The sequence below is a fragment of the Stegostoma tigrinum genome, chromosome 9, assembly GCF_030684315.1.
Source record: "Stegostoma tigrinum isolate sSteTig4 chromosome 9, sSteTig4.hap1, whole genome shotgun sequence".
Lineage (NCBI taxonomy): Eukaryota > Metazoa > Chordata > Chondrichthyes > Orectolobiformes > Stegostomatidae > Stegostoma > Stegostoma tigrinum.
This window is the reverse complement of record NC_081362.1, coordinates 17,199,323-17,222,727: the sequence shown is the minus strand read 5'-3', so window position 1 is coordinate 17,222,727 and position 23,405 is coordinate 17,199,323. Positions and strand designations below refer to the sequence as shown.

The 23,405-nt window shown below is 40.3% G+C and overlaps 1 protein-coding gene across 7 annotated transcripts in view; it reads left to right on the top strand.

Moving 5' to 3' along the window:
• Positions 1–23,405, top strand: part of LOC125455169 (pleckstrin homology domain-containing family G member 1) — a 281,538-nt gene that overhangs the window by 246,790 nt on the left and 11,343 nt on the right. For all 7 annotated transcript variants that reach the window (XM_048536871.2, XM_048536870.2, XM_048536868.2 and 4 more), the window contains 9 exons: positions 4–135; positions 910–1,092; positions 2,120–2,215; positions 3,355–3,441; positions 4,789–4,822; positions 8,786–8,884; positions 13,075–13,110; positions 13,314–13,330; positions 16,153–16,380. In XM_048536871.2, the coding sequence (XP_048392828.1) occupies positions 4–135; positions 910–1,092; positions 2,120–2,215; positions 3,355–3,441; positions 4,789–4,822; positions 8,786–8,884; positions 13,075–13,110; positions 13,314–13,330; positions 16,153–16,380 (912 nt within the window). The remainder of the gene's footprint in view (positions 1–3; positions 136–909; positions 1,093–2,119; positions 2,216–3,354; positions 3,442–4,788; positions 4,823–8,785; positions 8,885–13,074; positions 13,111–13,313; positions 13,331–16,152; positions 16,381–23,405) is intronic.

Genomic DNA, 23,405 nt, shown 5'->3' with positions numbered 1-23,405 from the left:
TAGGAAATAGCTAACCATCTGGAGAAGGACACGGAGTGTTATGATGTAGTGCAGGATGCCATTGACACAATGCAAAGAGTGGCTTGGCACATTAATGACATGAAGAGGAAACACGAGCACGCAGTTAGGCTTCAGGTAATTTTTAAAAAATTTCTTGCAACAAAGGTGATCTTTTTAATATTAGCTGTGTTTTGATTCCACACCTCAGCAAAACATCGGCTTTGTTGAGGGTGGAGGTGCACAGCACAGAACCTTTTTAAAATCTATTTTGGGATCTACTGCTCAAGATTGTGATATGTACAGGGTCAGCTGAGGCTTTCTAAAGGGAATTAGATTGTTATCTGAAAGGGAAAATTTTGCAGGGTTACAGTAGGGGTAAAAAGCAAGGCAGCATCACAAAATGAATTGCTCCTTTAGAAGGACAGCACAGATAATGTGTTGAATGGTTCCCTGTGCTGTAAGTGTTAATATATGTTGAGGACAGATTATGTACGCTATAGATGTATTCCTTTTGAGGTTAGAAAGTTAAGATATGATCAAACTTGAGTTTTCAGTTTGATTTGGAGGGCTGTATTCCCCATAGAAATTTTGGAACAACTTAGCATAATGTTTAGATTAGAGATTGGTCCTTCAGGAGTAATGCCAGAAAGTACTTCATAACAAGTGGTGAAAAAATTAGAACATGCCCTCACATCTACCGAAGCTTTTAAATCAAATGAATAGATTTTTGTAGGGTGAGGATATTGAGGAATATTGGACTACAGTAAATGGGGTTTACATTATGATCTAAATGATTTTCAAAGCTGACCTGAGCTGCTGCATTTACCCCTGTTCCTATGTTTTGATTAACATTTAGTTGCTTACTCTTGAACTACTTCTGTGTGATCATTTATCTGTGTTCTTGTTAAGGAAATACAGAGCCTGCTGACAAACTGGAAAGGTCCAGATCTGACCAGCTATGGAGAGCTGGTCTTAGAGGGGACATTCCGTATACAGCGAGCCAAAAATGAACGCACTTTGTTTCTTTTAGATAAACTTCTTCTCATCACTAAAAAAAGAGAAGAGACTTACACCTATAAAGCTCATATTTTGGTAAGAATTATTAGTTTGTGTTGACTTGAAAATGTTGGGGTTTGCTTTCGTAAGTACCATGTTCTCCTAGAAAACTGGATGATTGGCACTGTCAAACTAAATCAGTAAAGGCCAGTCACTTCCATTTCTCTAGCTGGGCCTTTTCTTTCAACTCCCTTAACCTCAGCAAATTCAAAATTCTCACCAGTTCCTACTCTAATATCACATCAATGCTTGTTTGCATAGGCAATAGACCTATGTTGACTACCAGTCTACCATTGCCTTTAATTAAGATTCTCATTGTCTTGTTCAATTTGGCCTTATCAGTTGTGGCCTCTTAGACAAACCTGATTTCCTTCACCCTACTATTAATGGATGTGCCTTCATGCTGCTGTGGCCCTAAACTTGGAATTCCCTCACTACTTTCTAAGTAGTTCCTTTAAAAACCTACCAATTTGATCTTGCTTCCTTGTCCTTCTAACATCTTGTGGTTCAGTGTCTACTTTAGTCTGATTGTAATCCTGTGGCACAACTTCTAAAATTAACCTGCATTTAAAGGTTTGCATAGGCGACTGGTTAGTTTTATCCCTGCCGTTCTGGATTCGTTGCCATTTTGGGAAAATGCAGGGTGTTTTTAGCATCCTGACTTTTGAGCTTGTAATTCAAGTTGATACACCAGTGCAGTACTGAAGGAATGCTGAATTTCCAGTTGTCTCCTTATGCATGCATCATTGAATGAGGGCCCAACCTTTCCCCTCAGCTAGGTAGACATGAACTTCCATGACACTTGCCGGTAGTAGGATAATTCCCTTGGTATCTCGGTCAACAGCACTGAATCAGATTTGCCTAGTGTGACATTTAATTGCAGAATTTAATTTGCAATGTGAGAGCTACTGTTCACCACTCATTATTTACTTTGAAGAAGTTTTTGTTTTAAAGGCATGTAAAGTGCTATATTATTGCAATTTACTTACTTTTCCACACTGTTCTCTTAGTGAGAGATTTGCAGCCCTGTATTATAGACCTAATGTTTCTGTCCTTCCCCCAGTGTTGTAACCTGATGCTTGTGGAGGTAATTTCAAAGGAACCCTTGAGTTTCAGTGTCTTCCACTACAAGAATCCTAAAGTGCAGCACACAGTACAGGTAGAGTATCCAGTGTTATAAAAGTTTGGCGTTTCTACAATTACTAAAGGGCCAGGGTTCCCAAATAAAAACAGGCTGAAACTGCAAACTCTTGCTATGCATTATGAAAATTAAATGAGTCAAAATAGGAAATGTTGTGTTTGTAAAGCTGGTTCTTAGGACCAGGAATGGGTTATTCAGTCCCTTGAGCCTGTTTAGCCAATCAGTGAGATCACAGCTGCTCTGTGCCCTATCTCCATATACTTGCCTTGTGCCTTTATCTTTTTTAAAACCCTTTTCTTAACAGTTTATCTATCTTCAAACTAAAATTAGCAACTAATCCAGTGCCCACCTCCATTTGTGGAAGAGTTCCAATGTCTAACACCTTTTTGTGTAGAAGTACTTCCTAGCAGCTATCAAAGAAATGGCCCTAATTCTCAGACTATTCCCCTTAAGGTCTAGAACATCCAACCAATGGAAACAGTTTATCTTATCTTATCTTATCTTATCTTTATCCTGTCTTTTTGTGTTAATATCTTTAAATTCAGGAGTGTCTGTTTTATATGTTGTTGCCACAAGTTAAAATGTACCTGCCTAGTCATGTCAGCTTACTGGTATACCTTGGGACAATGACCAGGAGGAGCTAGGTCCAGAGCATTCCTGCTCATGATTCTCCAGCATGTGCTCCAGTCTGCTGGGGTTAAAATCTGACTCTTGCTGTCACCTTTTATAACGTGCACCCTTTTTTTTAAAAAGTTCAGTCAAGTGCACAGATTTAATGAACAGGGCAAGTTATACAACAAATGGCTCAGAGTAAAGATGGAAGAAGAAACTGAGGAAGTTTCAAAAGAGACAGACCGGCAAATTGCCAATAGCAAAAACAATCCGTGTTTATGTAGATTCAAAATGTACCCAAAATTCATTGTCTGCCTTTGATCCATATCCCTTGATATCCTTCTCCAGAAAAAAATATATCATTATCCATTTTAGTTTGCAATTGGCATTTTGGGAAAAGTTCTCAGATTTCAACTCCTGTTTGTCCAAATGTTTGGAATTTTGTGTGATGTTAGATGAATGGGTCAAAGTAGATGTCTATAAGTGGTTACTGTGCAACATCTAGTTATCTCTGGCTCTTGGTTTTTGTCTTATTCTCTAACCAGGCTAAGTCAACACAGGACAAGAGGCTTTGGATTCTTCATCTGAAGAGGCTTATTCTTGAAAATCATCCAGCAAAGATTCCAGCCAAGGTGTGAAACAGGGTCACTAAGGTGGATTTTCAGATACTTGAGGGCATTATTACATTTTACTCCTTAGTGATCTGTATTGACTCTAAGCTTATAGGTGTGGCCTTCCCACTAGGAACACAGTTAACAAAAATGCACCTAGAATATGCCAGATAAAATCTGTGTATTTGTGTGGAGCTACACTCCAGTTTCCAAGCAAACTCACAAGCATGTGCTTGAGTATAAGAATAAGAATCATTGTTGGACTCCCTACAAAAGACCTGTGATCAACGATCGGTTGAAGTCCGTGTCCTCTGCTAGAATTGACAGGACATAAAACTAACTTGGACTGAATCTAAAGAAATGGCAACAGCAAAAACAGCTCTTGGCTTGGCATCATTTGACTGCTGGTCACTGGGGATGCGGATCATTTCATACTGAATTAATGGCTCCCTGGGTTCCTGAGAACCTGGGCTTGATGTGGTGAAACTCCTGAATGAGCTGATTGTTGGAAATTTTCCATTTTGGCCGCAAGATAATGGGTAGGGATTGATTCAGAAAATGAGCCAGTGTAAAAGATTGTAGAAACTCTAGTTATTATCATAACTCATTATTAAAAATTCAGAGAATTATGGTGTAGAATAAAGCCATTCAGCCCATAATTCCACGATCCTTGGAGCAACTATTTTGGATTGCTGGGTTTATGTCATGCAGCAACATGACACTAGCAAGCAGAGTCAAACTCCCTCAAATCTAGTACCCACTGAGCTCTAGAAATGGGCAAAGACTCTAGATTCAGACCACTTGTTCAGCACTCATAACAGCTTAAGTGTAAAGCAAAACCGCATCATCCCAATGCTATAAGGTGCAGTGTAAACACAATCTGAATGGCTTGTGGAAACGAAACTTGTTTCTCCAATTTTGTGGGGAGGAAAAATGGATGTTAACTGCACAGTTAAAAGCATGTTATTTGTGTTGTTCCATGTGCAACTGCATTTGTCACATCCATCTAGTTTATAACCTCTGATTATGGTTTAGTTAGTAATGATCTCTTGGCAACAGATTTATTTTTTTTTTTAAAAATTAATGTCTTGATAGTGGTAAACATAATCATTGTTAATCCTCCTTACATTATGTTTTAAAGTTTACCTTTTTAAAAAACACAGTCTACAGTTAAGCTTTGTTGCTATTCAAGTCTGGTCTTGTTTGAGTTCAATCTCCCACTTGAAACACTTGCACGCCTTATTTGTTTCTGAAGGGAGGGGTCATTCTAAATATAATTACATCACTGCTGCCAGCGTTCTTTTTTGAAGTCAGCATGTTACAACTGAGTTTGAAAAGATGTTGAAGAATAATTATTTTTACCTACAGGCAAAACAAGCAATTCTGGAGATGGATGCCTTGCGTAAGTAAAACCTAAATGGTTCTGCATGAGCTTGCTGACAACTTGTTAGATTCAGGATTTTATGTGGCGTATCATAACGGTATAACAATGTCGAGGATGTATCTACTGATCACTTACAGATTTTGTGTGCCCATTTGCCCTGTGCCAGAACCTTGCCTGGACTGCCAGCTTGTTCCAAGCCCCTAGTCCGTCACAAATCCTGGACCAAGTTAGGAGAGATTCTTGGGTGACTCGTTTCTCGTGAGTCTTCCAGGCAGTGATAATGTGCTGACTACCAAAGTAACTAGACATTGTTGTTATCAGATATGTAGAGACCCCTCTTTCTATAAGTTCAGCACCCTCTCTCGGCCCACTTTTCTGCATATGCTGAACAATTCCTCCCCATTTAGTGTATTTTCCTGTTTCTAAGGGACCTAAAAGATTTTTCCACTGAGTTATTTAGATGTCTTTGCATTGGTGGTGAAGAAGGATGAGCACAAATTTTAAGAAGGTCCTTCAGAATTTATAATTAGGAAAATAAAGATTCATCCAGAGAAAGGGATATTAAAAGGGTGACTTGAAATGCAGTCAGATTTTTTAGCAAGACTTCAAAAGAGGTGAGGAAAAGAAAGAAGAATAATTTTGGTTGTTCACTCTGTGCTGCCAATTGCCCCATAATGATAAAGTATGGAAAGAGGTCATGGTCTTACAGCACAGAAGCAGACGCTTCAGTCCAACTCATCCATGTTGATGAGGTTTCCCAAGCTGAACTAGTCCAATTTGCCTGCATTTGGCCCATATCCGTGTAAACCTTTCCTATTTATGCCCCTGTCCAAAAGTCTTCTAAATGTCATAATCATACCCACCTCTACCACTTCCTCTGGCAGTTTGTTCCAAATAGGCACTGCCTTCTATGTGGAAAACATTGCCCCTTCAGTTTCTCTTAAACCTTTCCCCTCATTTTAAACCTATGCCCTCCAGTATTGGATTCCCCTACTCTGGGGTAAGGACCTTGCCTTTTCACCTTTTATACCTCTCATTTTATAAACCTCTATAAGGTCACCCTTCAGCCTTGTACGCTTTCAGCCTAACCAGCCTCTCCTTGTAACTCAAAACTTTGATCTTTGTGTTTGACAACACTTCCCAGGGCCCTACCATTAACTGTGTAAGCTCTGCCCTGGTTTGTACTACCAAAATGCAGTACCTTGTATTTATCTAAATTAAATCGCATCTGTTCATGAATGTGTTTGAGTTTGAGAATTAGAACTTGAAACTAGACATCTGGGTCAATATAGGTCACCAGGAGTGATGAGTGTGGCAGTTGGTGTAGAATAGGAACAGGGGCACCTAAGGATATAAAACATACATTTATACTTTGAAAGCTAAGTTGATAAAGCCATTAAGTTAGGAATGTTTTGGGTTTTACAAACAGTAGTGAAAATTTCAGTATTGGCTTTGACTGCAGTAAAGAATACAGGGTGTCTCATTGTGGAAAAGACAGAACCAATTCACCAAATAATACCTTGTTTGTGGGAAGGCCTGAGATAACGAACTATTTCCTCTCAAATAGAGACGGTTAGGAAAGATTTGATGGAGAAAATTAACTAGTTTTGAAAGAATAAATGGGAGGCAGTTTATTTCCTCTGGATTCTGTAACAAAGAGGCATTAATTTTAAAATCCTCAATGAGGCAAGTGGTTTGAAGAGACTTCTTTACAATTTTGAGTCCAAATGCTTCATTACTGAGTGCAAGGTGGAAACCTCTGCATTTTTGGAAGATACCATGCGTAATACTTTACAGCAGCTAGTAGGATTAGACGTGGCCTCACTGGGCCATTTCTGCATCCAAGTGTGCAGCCTGTCAATATCCTGCTGTATTCTCTGGCAATCCTCCTCAATTCATAGCTCTCCTGATCTCTGGCATCCGCAAGCTTACTAATCAGTCCACCAACATACTCCGCCATATCACTAAATATATTATAAACAACCAGGGTCCTAGCACTTATCCCTATGCAATACCACTGCTCATAATGCTGTCAAAGGAGCCTTGGTGATTTTGCTGCAGTGATTCTTGTAGCTGTAACCTGTGTGCTGCCACTGTGTTAATAGTAATGAGGGCTGAAGATTGGTTAGTGGTGGATGGGATCCAATCTGTCCTGGATAGCACCAATCTGCTTGTGTTTTTGGAGTTGCACTTATTTAGGCTAATGGAAAACATCCCTTTGTAGAATTTCAGCCTCTGGTCTGCTGTTGCAGCACAATATTTATATGGCTGGTCCAGTTCAATTTTTCTGTTCAACAGGAACACTTTGTGAATCCCTTGCTATCAATACTGTGGGAATGACATGGAATATTAAGAGAAAATGGTTAGATTCTGTCTTGGAGATAGCCTTGCACAGCACTTACGTGGTACGTTCTACTTGTCACTTATAAGCCCAATGCTAAATTTGTCCGGATCATGCTGCATTTGGATACTGACTGCTTCGGTATATAAGGAGCTGGAAATGGTACTGAACATGCGCAGTCATAAAGAAATATTCCCACTTTTGACTGAATGGTAGTGAGAATAAAGCAGTTGTAAGTGGTTGAGCCTCACACTCCCTTGAGAAACTAAGGGCTCTTGTGGTGCAGTGATAACCTCCTCACCTCGGAGCTCAAGACCATCTTGCTCGGGGGTTTTGTATCAACATCTCTGAACAGTTGAAAAAATACCTTCCTGAGACACACCTACAGTAATGTCCTCCAGAAACTGACATGTTCCTTGTGTGAGGTGTGACTTCAACTAGTGCAGCTTCCTCCCTGCTTCCCATATGACACTGATTTTGCTTGGGATCCTTGATGCCACACTGAATTGAATGCTGCGTTTATCAAGGGCAGTGCCTCTACCCTTGTCTCTGGAATTCACCCATCTGTTTAGAGTAGGCTGTAATGGGGTTGGGAATTGAGCAGTGCTGGCAAAAACTAAACCAATCTTAAGTGTATAGGTTATAACTCGCTCAGATAGCAAGCACTGTAGATGCTGGAATCAGAGGTAAAACTGTATGGAGCTGGAGGAACACAGCAGGCCAGGCAGCATCAGAGGAACAGGAAAGATGACATTTTGGGTCAGGACCCTTCTTCAGAGATGGGGAGAGGAAAGAGAGCTGAGAAATAAATAGAGGGGTGGGACTGGGGAAGGTAGATGTGATGGTGAAAGGTGAGTGCAGGTAGGGAGTGGTGGGGATTGGTCAGTTAGGTGGATAGGTGGGAGAGAAGACCAACAGTATGTAGGTTGTTGAGCAAGTACAGTGTGGTGGCAGTGTTGATATTTTTCACTATTATGCTGTTAATAGAAAATTGATTTGAGCAATAATTAACCCTCGTGGGATTTTCCCTTTTTTTTGTGTGCACAGAATGTATCCGGACAATTTTCAGGTATTTTTGGTGGTATAGCTGTGCTAGAACAGCCTGACTAGAGGTGTGACTAATTCTGGAACCCAAAGCTTCAGTGCAAGTTTCTGGAATAGGGCCCAATTTCTTCAGATTTTTCTTGATTTCAAATAGAGTAGATTAAATCAATTTGATCGAAGTACATCAGAATTTGAATGATCTGGGCAAGGTGGATGTGGAAAAGATGTTTCCCTGTGGGATGAGTTAAGGACTGGGGGACACTTCTCAAAAATTGAGGGTCACTTTTCTTCTCATTGACTTCCTGAATTAAAAAAAAAATGTTTTGAGAATTGAATGACTTTGGAACTCCCTGCATTACAAGGCAGTGGAGGCAAGACCAGTGAATATTTTTAAGCCGGCTGTAAATTCCCTTGGCGAAAGAATCTGAATACTGACGACAGACGAGAACGTGGAATTTGGAAACAAACTGATTAACTCTGTTTTCGATCGGGGCATAGGCTCAACAGGCCAAATGGCCTACTTCTCCTAATTTTTTGGGAAACTGAAAAGTAGAATGCTGAGAAAAGACTTACTGATTGCAATATTTTCTTTGCAGATCATCCTGGCTTCCACTATAGCCCAGAGGGCGAGAGAAAGGCAGATGCACATGTGAAGGAAGACAGAATCGCAACTCGTAGAGTCCGAAGGAAGTCTGGTACAGTGACCTCATCGCTTATAGCAGGATATAGCACAAACTTGTAAAGGAATGATTCAGATTAGATATTTTCCAAATTATTGTGAGGTGGATTTATGCCACTTTCTTGCTGTTAACTGGCAGTGATGTGTTTTCTAGTGATTTGGCTTTACAATTAAATGGACAGTTTTTTTAAGATTTGTAGCATGGGTTGTGAATGATGTTGCAGACGTGCTCAACAAGCTGGTGGGTTTGATTGCAGATGTTTTGTCTGTCTCCCTGCTGGGTAACATCAGTGCGCCTCCAGTGAAGCATTGGTGTTCTGTCCCGCTTGTTATTTACTTTCCTCTGTTTGCTGGGATGGTTGGCATCACTTCTGGTTTTGTTTTTTCAGTGGTTTGTATTTCGAATGCAGTTTGATATGTTTGTTGATGGAGTTCCGGTTGGAATACCAGACCTCCAGGAATTCCCTGGCATGCCTCTGTTTGGCTCATGCTATTATGGCTGTGTTGTCCCGGTTGAATTCATCTCCTTTGTCTGTGTGTACTAGTGCCAGTGAGAGCTGGTCATGTCTCTTCGTGGCTAGTTGGTGTTTTGAGTATCCTTTGTCAGTTTTCTTCCAGTTTGACCTATTTAATGTTTCTCAGTGAGAAACCACTGAAAAGTGGAAGTGATGCAAACCAAGGCATAAAAATAACAAGCAGGACAGAACCCCAGCGCTTCACCAGAGGTGCACTGACGATGTTACCCAGCAGGGTGATGAAACGTCTGCAATCAAACACTGGCTCAACGAGCAAGTCTACAACCTCAATTAAATGGACAGTTCAGAGGGTTGTTGAAATTGATCATGCAGTGTAGAATTTCAAACACTTGGGAGAAGGCAGCTCATCTTGTATGGCGTACAGTATATATTGAGATTTTAAAGCAATCTGACCATCTGATTTTCTGAAGAACTGTCTAGGTCTGAAACATCAGCCTTCCTGCTCCTCTGATATTGCTTGACCTGTTGTGTTCATCCAGTTCTACACCGTGTTATCTCAGATTCTCCAGCATCTGCAGTTCCTGCTATCTCTGACCATTTGTCAAGTCAGTCTACAAATCGTGCATAATTTGAGTTCATTATTGGCCATGGTGAGATTGAAGTTTATAGGGCTAAGTTTTGCCCACGAAGCTTGGGAATTGGGATCCGGAAACAAACACTTTTTTGTATTTCCACCTCTGACTTTTTGGCTGTGAAGTATCTCTTCCTTGGAGTCAGAGATGGATTTGCTGTTTGATAGTTGGGTGTTGAGAGTAGGAGATGGACAGGAATAGATGCTATGGGGCACTAGGGAATTGAGCAAGTGTCTGAAACCAGTTGCACAGCTGTGGTCTCTGGACATGGTACTCGGGTGAATATTTTCAACATCAAAGTGGACAGGGTAAATGGAGAGCTGGAATAGAGGTAGAGATGGTTTCTCATTAAAATGTTGTTGCTGCTCAGTTGTTTTTGGTCCAAAGTTACACTGCCCTGGTTATATCCTATTTGGAGTATTTTGAGCAGATCTGGGCACCACACCTTCAGAATATTGGCCTCGGAGAGACCCCGACGTGGGTTTACAAGAATGTTACCTGGACTTCAGGAGTTAGGTAATGAGGAAAGATTATGCACATGTAGGCCTGTTTTTGTCTAAATTTATTAGGTGGAGGGGTGATTGGATCTAAGTGTTTGGGATATTGAATGGAAACAACAAGGCAGGTAAAGAAACTGGTTAGGGATTCTCGGACTGGGGGCGTACCCTGAAAATTGGGGTCAGGCCTTTCAGAAAAAATGTTAGGAAGCACTTCTACACACAAGGGGTAGATGATGTTTGGAACTCTCTCCCATAAATGGCAATGGATGCCAGATCAATTGTTAATTTTAAGTCTGAGGTAAATCTTTGTTAAATAAAAGTATTATAGGCCATGAGCCAAAGGAAAATGTGTGGAGTTAGGCCACAGATTAGATATGATTTCATTGAATGTGGAACAGGCAACAAGAGGCTGAACAGCCAACTGCTTGTCCTATGTTCTCCATAGCTAAATTGTCTCAGTTTTATCACCCCCATACCTGCCAATTTACAGTTGGCCAGCTTATGGTCCTGAAATATCAGCAGGCTACAATACAAGCTCTTGACTATCCCGATGTGCTTAAGTGAACATGTTAAGTCTGGCAATCTCACTCTTCTTCACTTCACCTCCGTGCTCGTTATGCCATCTCCATCCACGCCACGGTCACCATGCAAAAAAAAAACACATCCTTGGGAAAGACTGTTGATTTGGGAATTGGAGGTATTGGACCAGCCATCACCATGCCTCTTATCGTTTTGCTTCCATTGATTTTGATTTGGAACAGGAAAATCTGCTCCACGTCCTCTGGATTTGCTAGCCAGTACCAGAAGACTACTAGCCTGTAATTTGACTTGCAAGAGCAGAGAACTCGTAATTGCCCTTCAGAAATGAAAGGGGTTACCTCAGCTACCCTTGCATACTTCTGTGGCTGGTTAATAACAAGGGTTAAAGTCTAAGAATCCTCCCAGTTTATTCTTCAGCCTCCTTGGAGACTGGAAGAAATTATTTGATTTTCTTATATTTTAGAGCACAGTTGTTGGAGTGGGGTTCACATTGTCTTAGTAGAGATTTGGGAAGAATCTATACCTTAAATTCATTTAGCATACCATGGCAATTCTGTAAGTGTAGTGAAGTCAGGGCTGAAGGAGTATGCAAGTAGTGTTGAACTATCTAGATCAATTGGCTCATTCTTTGAAAAACAAATGTCAAATGTACGTTTTGATTTTCATAAACTGATTCTGTTTTGTGAAAATTTACATAATTTTATTTAATGGCTTTTAGATAAATTGTTCAGATTGAAATGGTAAGCACATAACCAAAGTAAGAGTGTATTAACTTTGGGTTCCACTTGTCATTTGTAAACATCCCATCTTCTCATTTAAAATTTGAAAATTCAAATGAACAGACCAGTTAAATGCTAAACATGACAATTCACCCCTACATCTGCTAAGATCATTTTGAACTATCTAGAAATAAGAGGTAAAATGCCAAACAATGGCTAGTGTTCATTACCAGGTTAGGCCCACATTTTTCAAAAAAAACAAAATGAAGAAAGGATTGAAAAATTTGTATCAGATCCATTCAAGACCTCCAACACATCCCATAGTCATAGCTGTAACACTTCACAGGAGACTGGTGAAAATCTACAACTGTTTTCCCTACAAGAGCTAGTGAGGGTCAATTTATATCAGAATGTTTTGGTCATGGGGCACTGGTGTGTCAAGGGACCTGGAATGAAGGTAAATTTTAAGTTGAAGCACAGATTGGCCTCTGTTTAATGGAATGGGAAGTAAAGCTTGAGCTGATCTACTCTGCACCATAACATATAGAAAGGCAGCAGCTAATTTGCATAACTGGCTAAAATTACTAGATAATCATTTATGATGTTTGAAGCGCAAATATGAATAGCACAGGATCTTTTATAACCACCTGAGGGGGCAAGGTTCAGCCCCGATTTCAGTTCTCTGCTTTTTGCTACAGCAAGGAAGCTGCTAAACACTGCACTAGATTGTGAAGTTTCTGGAGGGAGCTGGAAATCACAATCTGTAGCTCAAATTTGCTTGTGCTGCCACTGAGTTGAATGGACTTCAGAGTTTAGAAATATATGGAGTCTAAAGCTTGTGGCCCTTCATGATCCAGTCATTTGACAGCTTCAAACACTGTCTGCCTGGTCCAAAGCAGTCCAGAACAGTTGTCAAACCGTGGTGAGGTAGGGTTGTTCTGTTTCTGTCACCTAAGACAAGGCACGTAGCAGATGTATGCAAAGGCGTTAACCTACAAGTTGTATACCTTCATTGATTTGAACATTATAACCCGTTACTAGATCAAAATTGTGCTCTCTACTTAGCTTTGCAATTGTACTGTTACTATTAGAGTTTAAGGCTTACCACTGTGACCTTAAACAAAATTCAGGATAGGCAATGTCAGCTTTGTCAAAGATGTTGACTATCCGCAGAATGATTTTTAAGTTTTTCTGTTTAATGGAAATGTATAACCTTTGCAAGCACACCTGGGCCAGAAAGAACTTTGCGTCTGACAGTAGATACATACATACTTGCGCTGATGCCATTCAACCTTGTGTAAAAGAGTTGTCCTTCATTCTATATTTCTATATTTTGCAGAACCATCAGCAAGATTGAAGTCTGCTAAACAAATGGGTCAGTGACAAAATCTCTTCATTCAAATTCTGAACAGAACATAACCCATAGTTTATTAGATTTTGTTTCTTGCTGTTGTGATGTAATCTGTAACTCTTTCAGCTGTGCATGCCTAGAGCTAAAGATGCAGTTAACATGTTTCATGCCAGTTTTTCAACAAATTTATTTTCTTTTTCTTTGCCCTCTCCCTCATCCCCTTTTAGAAAGAAGACAAGACAAGGTAAGCATATCCTTGGAGTAGTGTTGTTTCTGCAGTGAGATGGGAGTATCTGAGTGTGGGCATGCACAGTCATGTGTTTTCACGTGGTGAAGGAAATTTGATTTAAGCTGCTTGGTAAAATTGCCAAAAAGCTGTCTCTCTCAAAAAATCAAGCGGAGATTAAAAAGTAATGACTTCCGTTACTGTAGCAAAGTTTATGTCTAGCTAACCCAAAACCCGTTTAAGCCACTTAGAGTCAGCATTTTCAGAAATAGCGATGAGAATCTGAAGATGGATGGCTTCTCAGTTTAGAATCCCATCAGACATTCCCTTCTTGACTTGAATTGACTTGAATTATTTGCTGAAGCCTTTTGGAAGGGCAGTACAACTTTATTGACATTTCAGAATATTTCACAGTCAGGTTGTAAAGATGAGTTCCTTCCTCTTTAGATGGCAAAGCTTAATAATCATGCATATAAGAATCTTCTTGACCATGTGAATTAAATGTAGTGTAGAATGTTTCATCAGTAATCCGACCATGATCAGAGAGCAGCGCCAAAATTTTGCCAGGTCCAGGGGTGTGTTTGGTCTTGAAACAGATGTTGCCCTGGGGATGATTTTTCTCAGGTTTATTTTGTGTCTTAGTTAATTTAAGATGAGAATACAGATTCAAGCTTCTTGGCAAACAGCTAGAGAGTGATGAGAGTTTTTAAAATCAGTGTTATTTGCAATGCACTACTTGAAAGTCTGCTGGAACCTTATTAAATGGTAGATATGAAAAGAAATTGGCTAAATGCTTGAAATTTAGTGTTTTTAGGGCAAAAGGAAAGCCAAGTGGCAACAATCAGCTAGCTCTTTTGAACTACAAATGCCATAGGTCTAAAGGCAAGGTGTGAAGATGACTCAATGTCATACAGGCTAAGTCAGCAAAAACTTGGAAGATGGAATATAATGTGGGAAAATGTGAAGTTAAGTACGTTGACTGGGAGCATAAAGGAACTGAATATTTTTAAATGGAGGAAGACTGAAGAGGGATTTTGGAGTGTGGAGCTGGATGAACACAGCAGGCCAAGCAGCATCTCAGGAGCACAAAAGCTGACGTTTCGGGCCTAGACCCTTCATCAGAGAGGATCTAGGCCCGAAACGTCAGCTTTTGTGCTCCTGAGATGCTGCTTGGCCTGCTGTGTTCATCCAGCTCCACACTTTGTTATCTTGGATTCTCCAGCATCTGCAGTTCCCATTATCAGGGATTTTGGAGTCCTTGTGCACAAATCACAAGCCTAGCATCCAAATTCATGGGTAATAAAGAATTTTGGCCTTCCATTCAAAGGGAATAGCATACAAATGTAGGGAGGTCTTGCTAAAAATGTACAAGGCATTACAGCCTGACCTCAGCTGGATACTGTAAATGATTTTAGTCACCTTGTCTAAGGAAAGATGTAAGGAAACATTGGAGGCAGTCTAGAGAAGGTTGGCTAGTGCTGATCCCAAGGTTTGGAGACAGTCTTATGAGGAGCGATTTGAGCAGGTTGGGCATGCACTCATTGGAGCTCAGATTAATGAAAGGTGATACTGTTGAATTGCAAGATTCTTGGTGAACGTGCCAGGATAGATACAGAAAGGTTGTTTTGCCTTGTGTGAGAGAGTCTAGATTCAGAAGGCATAATCTCAGAATAAAGAGCTATCCCTTAAGACACAGGAGGAAGAAATTATTGTTTTGGGATTGTGAATCTGTGAATTCTTTATCACTGAGGACTGTAAATGTTAGGTTAAGTAAATTAAAGATGGATCTAGATGGATGTTAATCAGGAAGGGAACCCAGGGTTACTAGTATAAGGCAGGAAAAATGGGCTTGAGGATCATCAGATTAGTCATGATCTCATTTAATCGTGGACTAGACATGATGGACTGTGGCTTACTTCTGCTCCTATAACATGTAGCCTAAACATGTTAAGCGAGTGGGCAGCAAGGGGGAAACTGATGGACTATAATGTGGAGAAGTAAAACTGATTGCAAGAATGTAAAAATAAAATCACTATACCAAATTTTATGCTTTTAAATTTGATAGATTTGGCTGTACTTGATCACAAAAGTCACAACGTGGACATGCAAGGACAGCAAGTAACTAATAAGGCAACTGTCATGTTGGTATATATTGTAAGGGAATTCAAGTATAACAGTAATGGAGTCTTGCTACAACAGTATAGGACTTGGGTGAAACCGCATCTTTTGTTCGGTTTTGGTTCCTGATTCTTGTAAGAATAAGGGGTAATCTCATTGCCTTCAAAATTATGAAGGGTAGATGCTGAGATCTTGTTTTCCTCTATCCAGGTAATTCGTAACAAGGGGGCATATGTTCAGTATGATAGACTAATCATTCATGATCGAAATGAGAAGTTTCCAGAGAGTGCTCTGAATCTATGGAAATTATCCTGCAGTGTTATGGTTTCTCCGTCATGGAGTATGTTCAAGGTTCAGGCAGTACTTTTGTGGTTTCTTAGAACTGAGACACGTAAGCAAGTGGGAAAGTGGATTTGAAGATCAACCAAATCCATTAAATGGACAATTCAAGCTTAAGGAAGTCATACTGTTTGTTGCTCCCATTTCTCGTGTTTTCCTTTCGCTGTTAAGTATGCTAACCTTGGATTCCCCTTTGTAAATATAAATTAAACATTTTTGTTATTCAGTTTTCTGCAATCTCACTTACATACTCTATGGAATAATTTCTTGTTTAGAATAACTGAGATAGAATCCACTTTCTGTGTGTGTGCGTGTGTACTTATAAAGTACTTTACAGTGAAAATTTATGAACAGTCAGTGATGAATATTTCCTCTCCTCACAGCGTGCCAGTATTGAAGGGTCCCTTCTTTCTCCATCAATGGAAATGTTATCTAGTAAAGGATCTTCCAGTTCCAAATGTGAAATCAGTGCACTTGGTCATGGTGACACAGTCCACCAATCACAGGAGTCCTTGGTGCCAGCTTATCCAAGTGACCATGAGGATAGTGTCCAGCTACGCACCTTGGAGCAGACTGATGCTGATGATGAAGAAGAAGTTGACATTGATCAGGTTGAAGATGCTGCTAATTTTGCTACTATTCAGATGCATACCCTTGATGTCTCTGATCTTTTGATCCTTTCCTGAGACTTACTCCGTGGGTGCTTTTGCTCTCTGTGGCTCTATTATACTAAGTGCTTATAACTCTTGTTCCAGTTTAAAAATTATTGACAGCAGACAGTGACAGACCAAGGGAACAGTGGCTGGTTCAATCTCCAATCTCAGACATGAGTGTGCAATCTACACTGACAATTCTGGGGCAGTATGGGGGAGTGCTGCATTATTGGAAGTGGCAATCAGGTTAGATTCTATTTTAAATAGAGCAGGTTAGTCTCCCTCTTTTTGGTTGACTGTAAAATTATTTTATTTGAAGGGCATTAGTGCTTTGTGTCCTGGTCAGTATTTTAATCTTCAACCAGCACCAGGTGAAAACAGTCACCTACGTAATGAGGTGTATATTTGAATGGGTTGCCATGTTTTTATTACCTTAAAAGTCATTAATTGGTTGCATATACTGTCGATCATGCCGAAGTTGTGATCATTTGTAGAGTCATATAACATAGAAACAGACCCTTCAGTCAACCTTGTCTATGCCAGCCAAATTTCCCAAACTAAATGTCCCATTTGCCTGCATATGGCCCACGTCCCTCCTAAACCTTTTCCATTTGTGTACCCGTCCAAAAGTCTTTTAATTGTTGTAATGGTACCTGTACCATCACTTCGCCTTCTGGCTCATTCCACACACAAACTACCCTCCGAAGAAAGTTATACCTCAGATCCCATTTTTAAAGACTCTTTCTCCTTGCACCTTAAAAATGTGCCCTCTACTTTTGGACTGCCCTACCTTGGAGAAAGGATCTTTTGTTATTCACCTTATGATCTTCTAAGCCTCCATAAAGTCACCCCTGAGTCTCCTGCACCCCAGTGAAGAAAGCTCTAGTCTGTCCAGTCTGTTCTTAAAGCTATCATGCTCCAGTCTGGGCAACATCCTTGTAAATCTTTTCTGAATCCTCTCCAATTTAGTATTCTAATAGCCAGAACTGTACACGTACTCCAGAAGAAGCCTCACCAACATCCTGTACAACCTCAACATGACTCCCCAACTCCTACATTCAGTAGTCTGATCAATGAAGGTAGTTACGCTAAATGCTACCTTTCCCACCTTGTCTACCTGTGACACAACTTTCAAAGAACTGTGTACGTGAGCCCCTGGGTGTCTCTGTTTGACAAAACTACCCAGGGCTGTACCATTAACAGTAAGTCCTGCTCTTGTTCTTCTTGCCAAAATGCAACACCTTTTCACTTATCCAAATTAAACTCCTTAGCTCATTGACCCAATTGATCATGAATACTTTGCAATCTTGGATAACTTCCAATGTCCACTATTGCACCAATGTTGGTGTCATTTGCAAATTTACTAACTATGCTTTCTGTACTTCTCATCTAAATCATTTATCTTAATGACAAGAAAAGTGGACCCAGTACCAATTCCTGTGGAATACTGCTGTTCACAGGCCTCCAGTCCAAAAGGCAACCCTCCACCGCCACTCTGTCTCCTACCATAAAGCTGAATTCGTATCCAGTTGGATATCTCTCCCTGAATCCATGTGACCTAACTTTACTAACCAGTCTACTGTGCTGAACCTTGTCAAAGGCTTTGCAATGTCTACCACTCTGCTCTCATCTTTTGACCATGTCTTCAAAAAAAACTCAATCATGTCAGTGAGATACTGTATCCCAGGCACAAAGCCATGCTGACTATCCTTAGTCAGTGCTTGTCTCTCCAAATGCACGTAAATTCTAATGCTCAGAATCCCCTCCAACAACTTGCCCACAGTTGATATTACTCACCAGTCTAGTATTCCTAGGCTTCTCCTTACAGCCTACTTTTAAATATAGACACAACATTAGCGTTTGATGACAAGGGCAAGCTTTTCCTGATTTGCAGCATTGTGCAAATGTGTGGTGATATCCCAAGAAGCTATACCAAACAAATTTGAAAGTGAGATCCCAGCAGACACCTGGGCACTTGACCAGAAATTTAGTCAGGCATATTTTAAGGAGTAACTTAGAGTGTTGGAGAGGGAATTCCACACTTGACATTCAAGTGAGTGAAAGCAGCGCTGAGACAGTGAAAATCGGAATTATTGACTAAAGGGTTCGAGAGCTGGAAGAATTAGAGATTGGCAAGGACAATTCCATGGAGGAATATGAAAACCAGGATGATGGGTTTAAAGTTGAGCCTCGCCCTATTTTCTTTTATCCTCTGGTTTGAAACATCAATTAGCATTTAAAACCACTAAAATACCTCATACTTTCCAGGACTGCTTAGTCAGTATTGTACTACATTATGCACTTTTTACTAGTGCTTGGGCGACACCTAGTGATGGATATATAGAATTCCCATGGAGTGTGACAAATGATATCATAGAGTCATAATCATACAGCATGGAAACAGACCCTTTGGTCCAACCAGTCTATGCCAAACATAATTCCAACCTAAATTAGCCCCGCCTGCCTGCTCCTGGCCCGTATCCCTCCAAACCTTTCCTTATCATACATCCATCCAGTCAGGTGGGCAATTTTGATCTTGTTCTGTTTCCAAATCTTTTTTTAAAAAAATTGTATTTCTATAGCACTTCTCAAAACCTCCGCATGACCTGAAGGATTTTAAAATCAGTTTACAACTACCTGAAGTGCAGTAGCTGTTATGTAGGGAAATATGGCTACTAAATTATACATAGCAAGCTCCCACAATGTGATCACCAAGGCCATCTATTCTAATGTAACTGGCTTAGGAATAGGTATTAGCTAGGTTTCAGCTCATGTTTACGTGCCTTGGGCTAAGCATGCAGGTAATCTGCTTTGGATGATGTTGGGTTGAAGGGAGACTGTTGACCAGATCACTGAACTCCTGCTACTCTTCAAATAATCAGAGCCTTTCAATATCCACTTGATCCATCTAAGAGGTCAGATTGGGCCTTGGACTAAGTTATTAATTGGAGGATGGCACTGCAAACTGTACACAGCTCTGTCAGTACTGCATTCAAGTAACAACCTACATTTCATGCTCACTTTTGTGGTCAGTAATTTGCTGTCCTGACTTGAAGTGAAAATGATGCCTGCTAAGCCATGACTTTGCAAGGCCATGCTCACTATCGTGGTGCTTTCCTAGATTAAGTAAAGATTTGAAAATACTGATGCATCCAGTAAATGTTTACTGTTACCAGGCTCTCTGAAGACGGAGGAGTCTTGCAGTGAGAAACAAATTGCTCATGCCACGGTTATCCCAGCCCAAAAAGTTCTGCAGATGCAGTTGGTATTTTTCCCCCAGGTGATTCGGTTATGAAATGGAAGCCAAAGAAGAATATTTGCTGCTGCCTTCTTACCTTCCTAAATCTATCTCCCCTCCTGACCAACTCTCCCACCTAAAAGTTATGGTTCCTCCCTTTTGCCTGTTTGCCTTGTAGCCTGCTCTTCTGATGTCCCTTGAAAGGAATTGCAATGCAATGAAGATAGAGTTGGTGGATAGATTTGCAGGAATGAAAATAAGCAACTAGTAGCAGACATTTTTAAGAAGGTAATTAATGACTCAGCGCAAATATATTCCGGTAAGCAGGAAAGACTCAGGGATGGACTGACCATGGCAGTTAAGGTGAGCATAAAGTTGAAAGAAAAAGCATGTGTAAAGAGGCCCCAGTGATAAACCTGAAGATAGGTAAATTCGGAATCCAGCAAAGGAAGAATAAAGTTGATGAAGATAACAAATAAACTATGAGGCAAACTAGTGATTAATATAAAAACTAACAATAGCAGCATATTTAATTGTATAAAAAGGAAGAGAGGTCAAAGTGAACATAGGTCCATTTGAAAATGAACCTTGAGAGATGGTTTTGGGGAGCAATGACACGCTGGAGGAGTTAAATATATTTTGCATCAGTCTTTCCCTTTGAACATCCCATTTGTACTAAAGGAATTGGGGGGAGGAATCAAGTCCCATCACCATCACTACAGAAGTAATAAACTTAAGGGGCTAAAGGCAGATAATTCCCTGAGCCTGTTGGCTTGCATCCTAGGATCCTAACCGAAGTAGCTACAGAGATATTGGACGCTTTAGGTTGTAATTTTCCAAACACTGGATTCTGGAGTAGCATTGGAGGATTGGTAAACAAATAAGATGACACCCTGTTTCCAAAAGGAGGCAAAAAAAGGGTAACTATAGGCTGATTGGCCTAACATCTAATGTTAGAAAAGTACTGCAGTCAATTGTTAAGGAAGTAATAGCAAGACATTGAAAAAATCATAACCAACTTGATCGGAGTTAGCATGTATTCATGAAAAAGAAATAGCATCTGTCTAATTTATTGGTATTTTTTTGAGGAAGTTTCAACCAGTGTGAATAAATGACAACCTGTAGATGTCCCGGAAATGGTGTTGTGTTTGGACTTGCAGAAGGTGTTCAATGGGATACCTCATCAAAAGTCGTCATAAGAGCCCACGCTGTTATATTGGCATGGCTAGAGAATTGGCTAGTGGACCGGAATCAGCAAGTAAAGATAAATAGTTCCTTTTCAGGTTGGCAATCCATGACCAGTGTGGTCTCGCAGGAATCAGTGCTGGAACCACAACTGTTTAATATGTTAAGATTTGGAGGAAGGACTTGAATATACTGTAACCAAATTTGCAGACATAAAAATGTAGGTGGTAAGGCAGAATGTGAGAGATACAGTTTGCAGAGAGATATTGATAGCTTAAGTAAGTGAGCAAAAAGTTGGCGAAAGAGTTGTAATATGGCAAAATGATTTGTGAAGGGAGCTCAACAGAACAGACTTATTTAAATGGAGAAAAACTGCAGAAAGCTGCAACACAGAAACTTGGGGGGTACTTGCACATGAAACATGAAGTTACGCACACATGTACAGCAGGTAATCAGGAAGGTTAACGTGCTGTTGGCCCTTCAAGGGGGTTGGAGTATGAGAGTAAGGCATTCTTACTGCAACTACACCAGGTGCTAGTGAGTCCGTGCCTGGAGTATTGAGCAGTTCTTGTCCCCTTATTTAGGAGAGATTTCACTATATTGGATGCCGTTCCGAGAAGGTTCACTGGACGATCTCTGGTTTGGAGGGATTGAATTATGAGCAAAGGCAGGTTGGGACTCTACTCACGAGGGTTTGGAAGAATGAGATGTGATCTTAGTGAATCATACAGGATGTATAATAGTGTAAACACTGGGAGGATGCTTCCCCTCATGGGAGACCCTAGGATCAGAGGGCATAGTCTCAAAATAAAGGGGTACCAATTTAAGACAGATGAATTTCTTAGTGGGTTATGAATGGAACTCTTTGCCACAGAATTGTGGAGGCAGATACCTTGTGTATATTTAAACCTGATGTAGGTTCTTGATCAGTAAGGGGAAAAACTCTGGAAAATAGAAGTAAGGAATATATGATCAGACACTATCTTATGGAATGGTGGAGCAAGCTCAAGGGACTGAATGGCCTACTCCTTTCCCTATTTCCTGCACCCTTTATTAGTGGTTTGAAACCATAAGATTGTTTCTGATTTCTTGCATCTCTCTTCATTCTCAACCTCCTCCTGATTCCTACTTGTTGTATCTGCCACAGGAGAGGGAAATGTTTCCCTCAAGGCACTTTGTCTTCCAAACTCTTAAGTAACCTTTGCTCTCCATGTAGCGTGACATTTTTGTAGCCGTTGATCTGCTTAATCATTCCTTCACCTTTCTGTGACCGTCTTCCCCCAAGTAGAACTCTTTCTTTTTGATCTCTCCTACCCAGTCTCACCAAGGTGCCATATAGCTGCAGTCAGATGTCTTTACTCCAATAATACTCATGCTGTGGTAATAAAGACCAACGAACCATTTGCTTTGTTAATTGCTTACGATACAAATATGTTAGCTTTGTGAATCCTAAACTAGGACACCCAGATCCCTTTTGACATTCAACATTTCCCAGTCACCCTCCATTTGAGAACTACTGTGTTTTTGTTTTTCCTACCAAAATGGATAATCTGGCAGAATAGAGAAATAATTCGTTACATCTGGCTGGGCTATATAAAGCTACCACTGAATCCTACTGTTCTGTTAAAACTGCTGAGTAATCAATAATATTGGAATGTAAAGTTAATCAAGTGAGGCTATCAATTGTATTGATTTAACCCTTCTGCTTATTGCCACCAGTAAGGGTTGTGGGATTTTTTTTTAACTAATACACCTGAGTCGATCCATCCAGTTGCTTGTTTCTCTTATGGCACACCATAGCTCTGATCTTGTGTTCTTTTTTGATTTTTATCTCCAAATTCCTCTCTTGCTGTCTAAATTCTTCCTGTCCACCAGACCCATTGCTACTAAACTGCTGACCAACTTACTTCTAGTAAGCTGTATTAACTGCTATTATAAAGTTCTCCATTTTTCACAAGTACAGATCTGTGCTGTTCCAAAAAAAACATAATTTCACCCCTGCAAGTAAAGATCTTTACCTTTTTCCGCTCTAGCCAAATACTATCTCCTTTGGGGCCAGATGTGATCTAGTGATTTTTATCTCTGGACTGATAATTCAGAGACCCAGGTGATGTTCTTTGGACATGGGTTTGAATCCTGTTGTGGCAGATGGTGGGATTTGAATTCAATTTTTTTAAAATATGGAATTAAGAGACTAATAATGACCATGAAACCATTGTCAATCGTTGGATAAACGCATCTGGTTCATTAATGTCTTTTTTTTAAAAGAGAAGAAATCTATCATCTCTACCTGGTCTAGATTACATGTGACTCCAGATCCACTGCAATGTGGTTGACTCAACAACCCTCTGGGATGGGCAATGACTGCTGGTCAAGCTAGTGATGAAAGGAATTTTTAAAATTCAATCTTCCTTAAGTTCCTGATTGTGTTATCATCCAAATCCACATCCATTGTTTGTGTAGATGCATATCTGAATCCTGCAACCGAGTTTCTGCCAAGGCCACAATACTGAATTGGCCTTAGTCAAAGTCTCAAATAGCATCTTAGTTGACTGGAGCC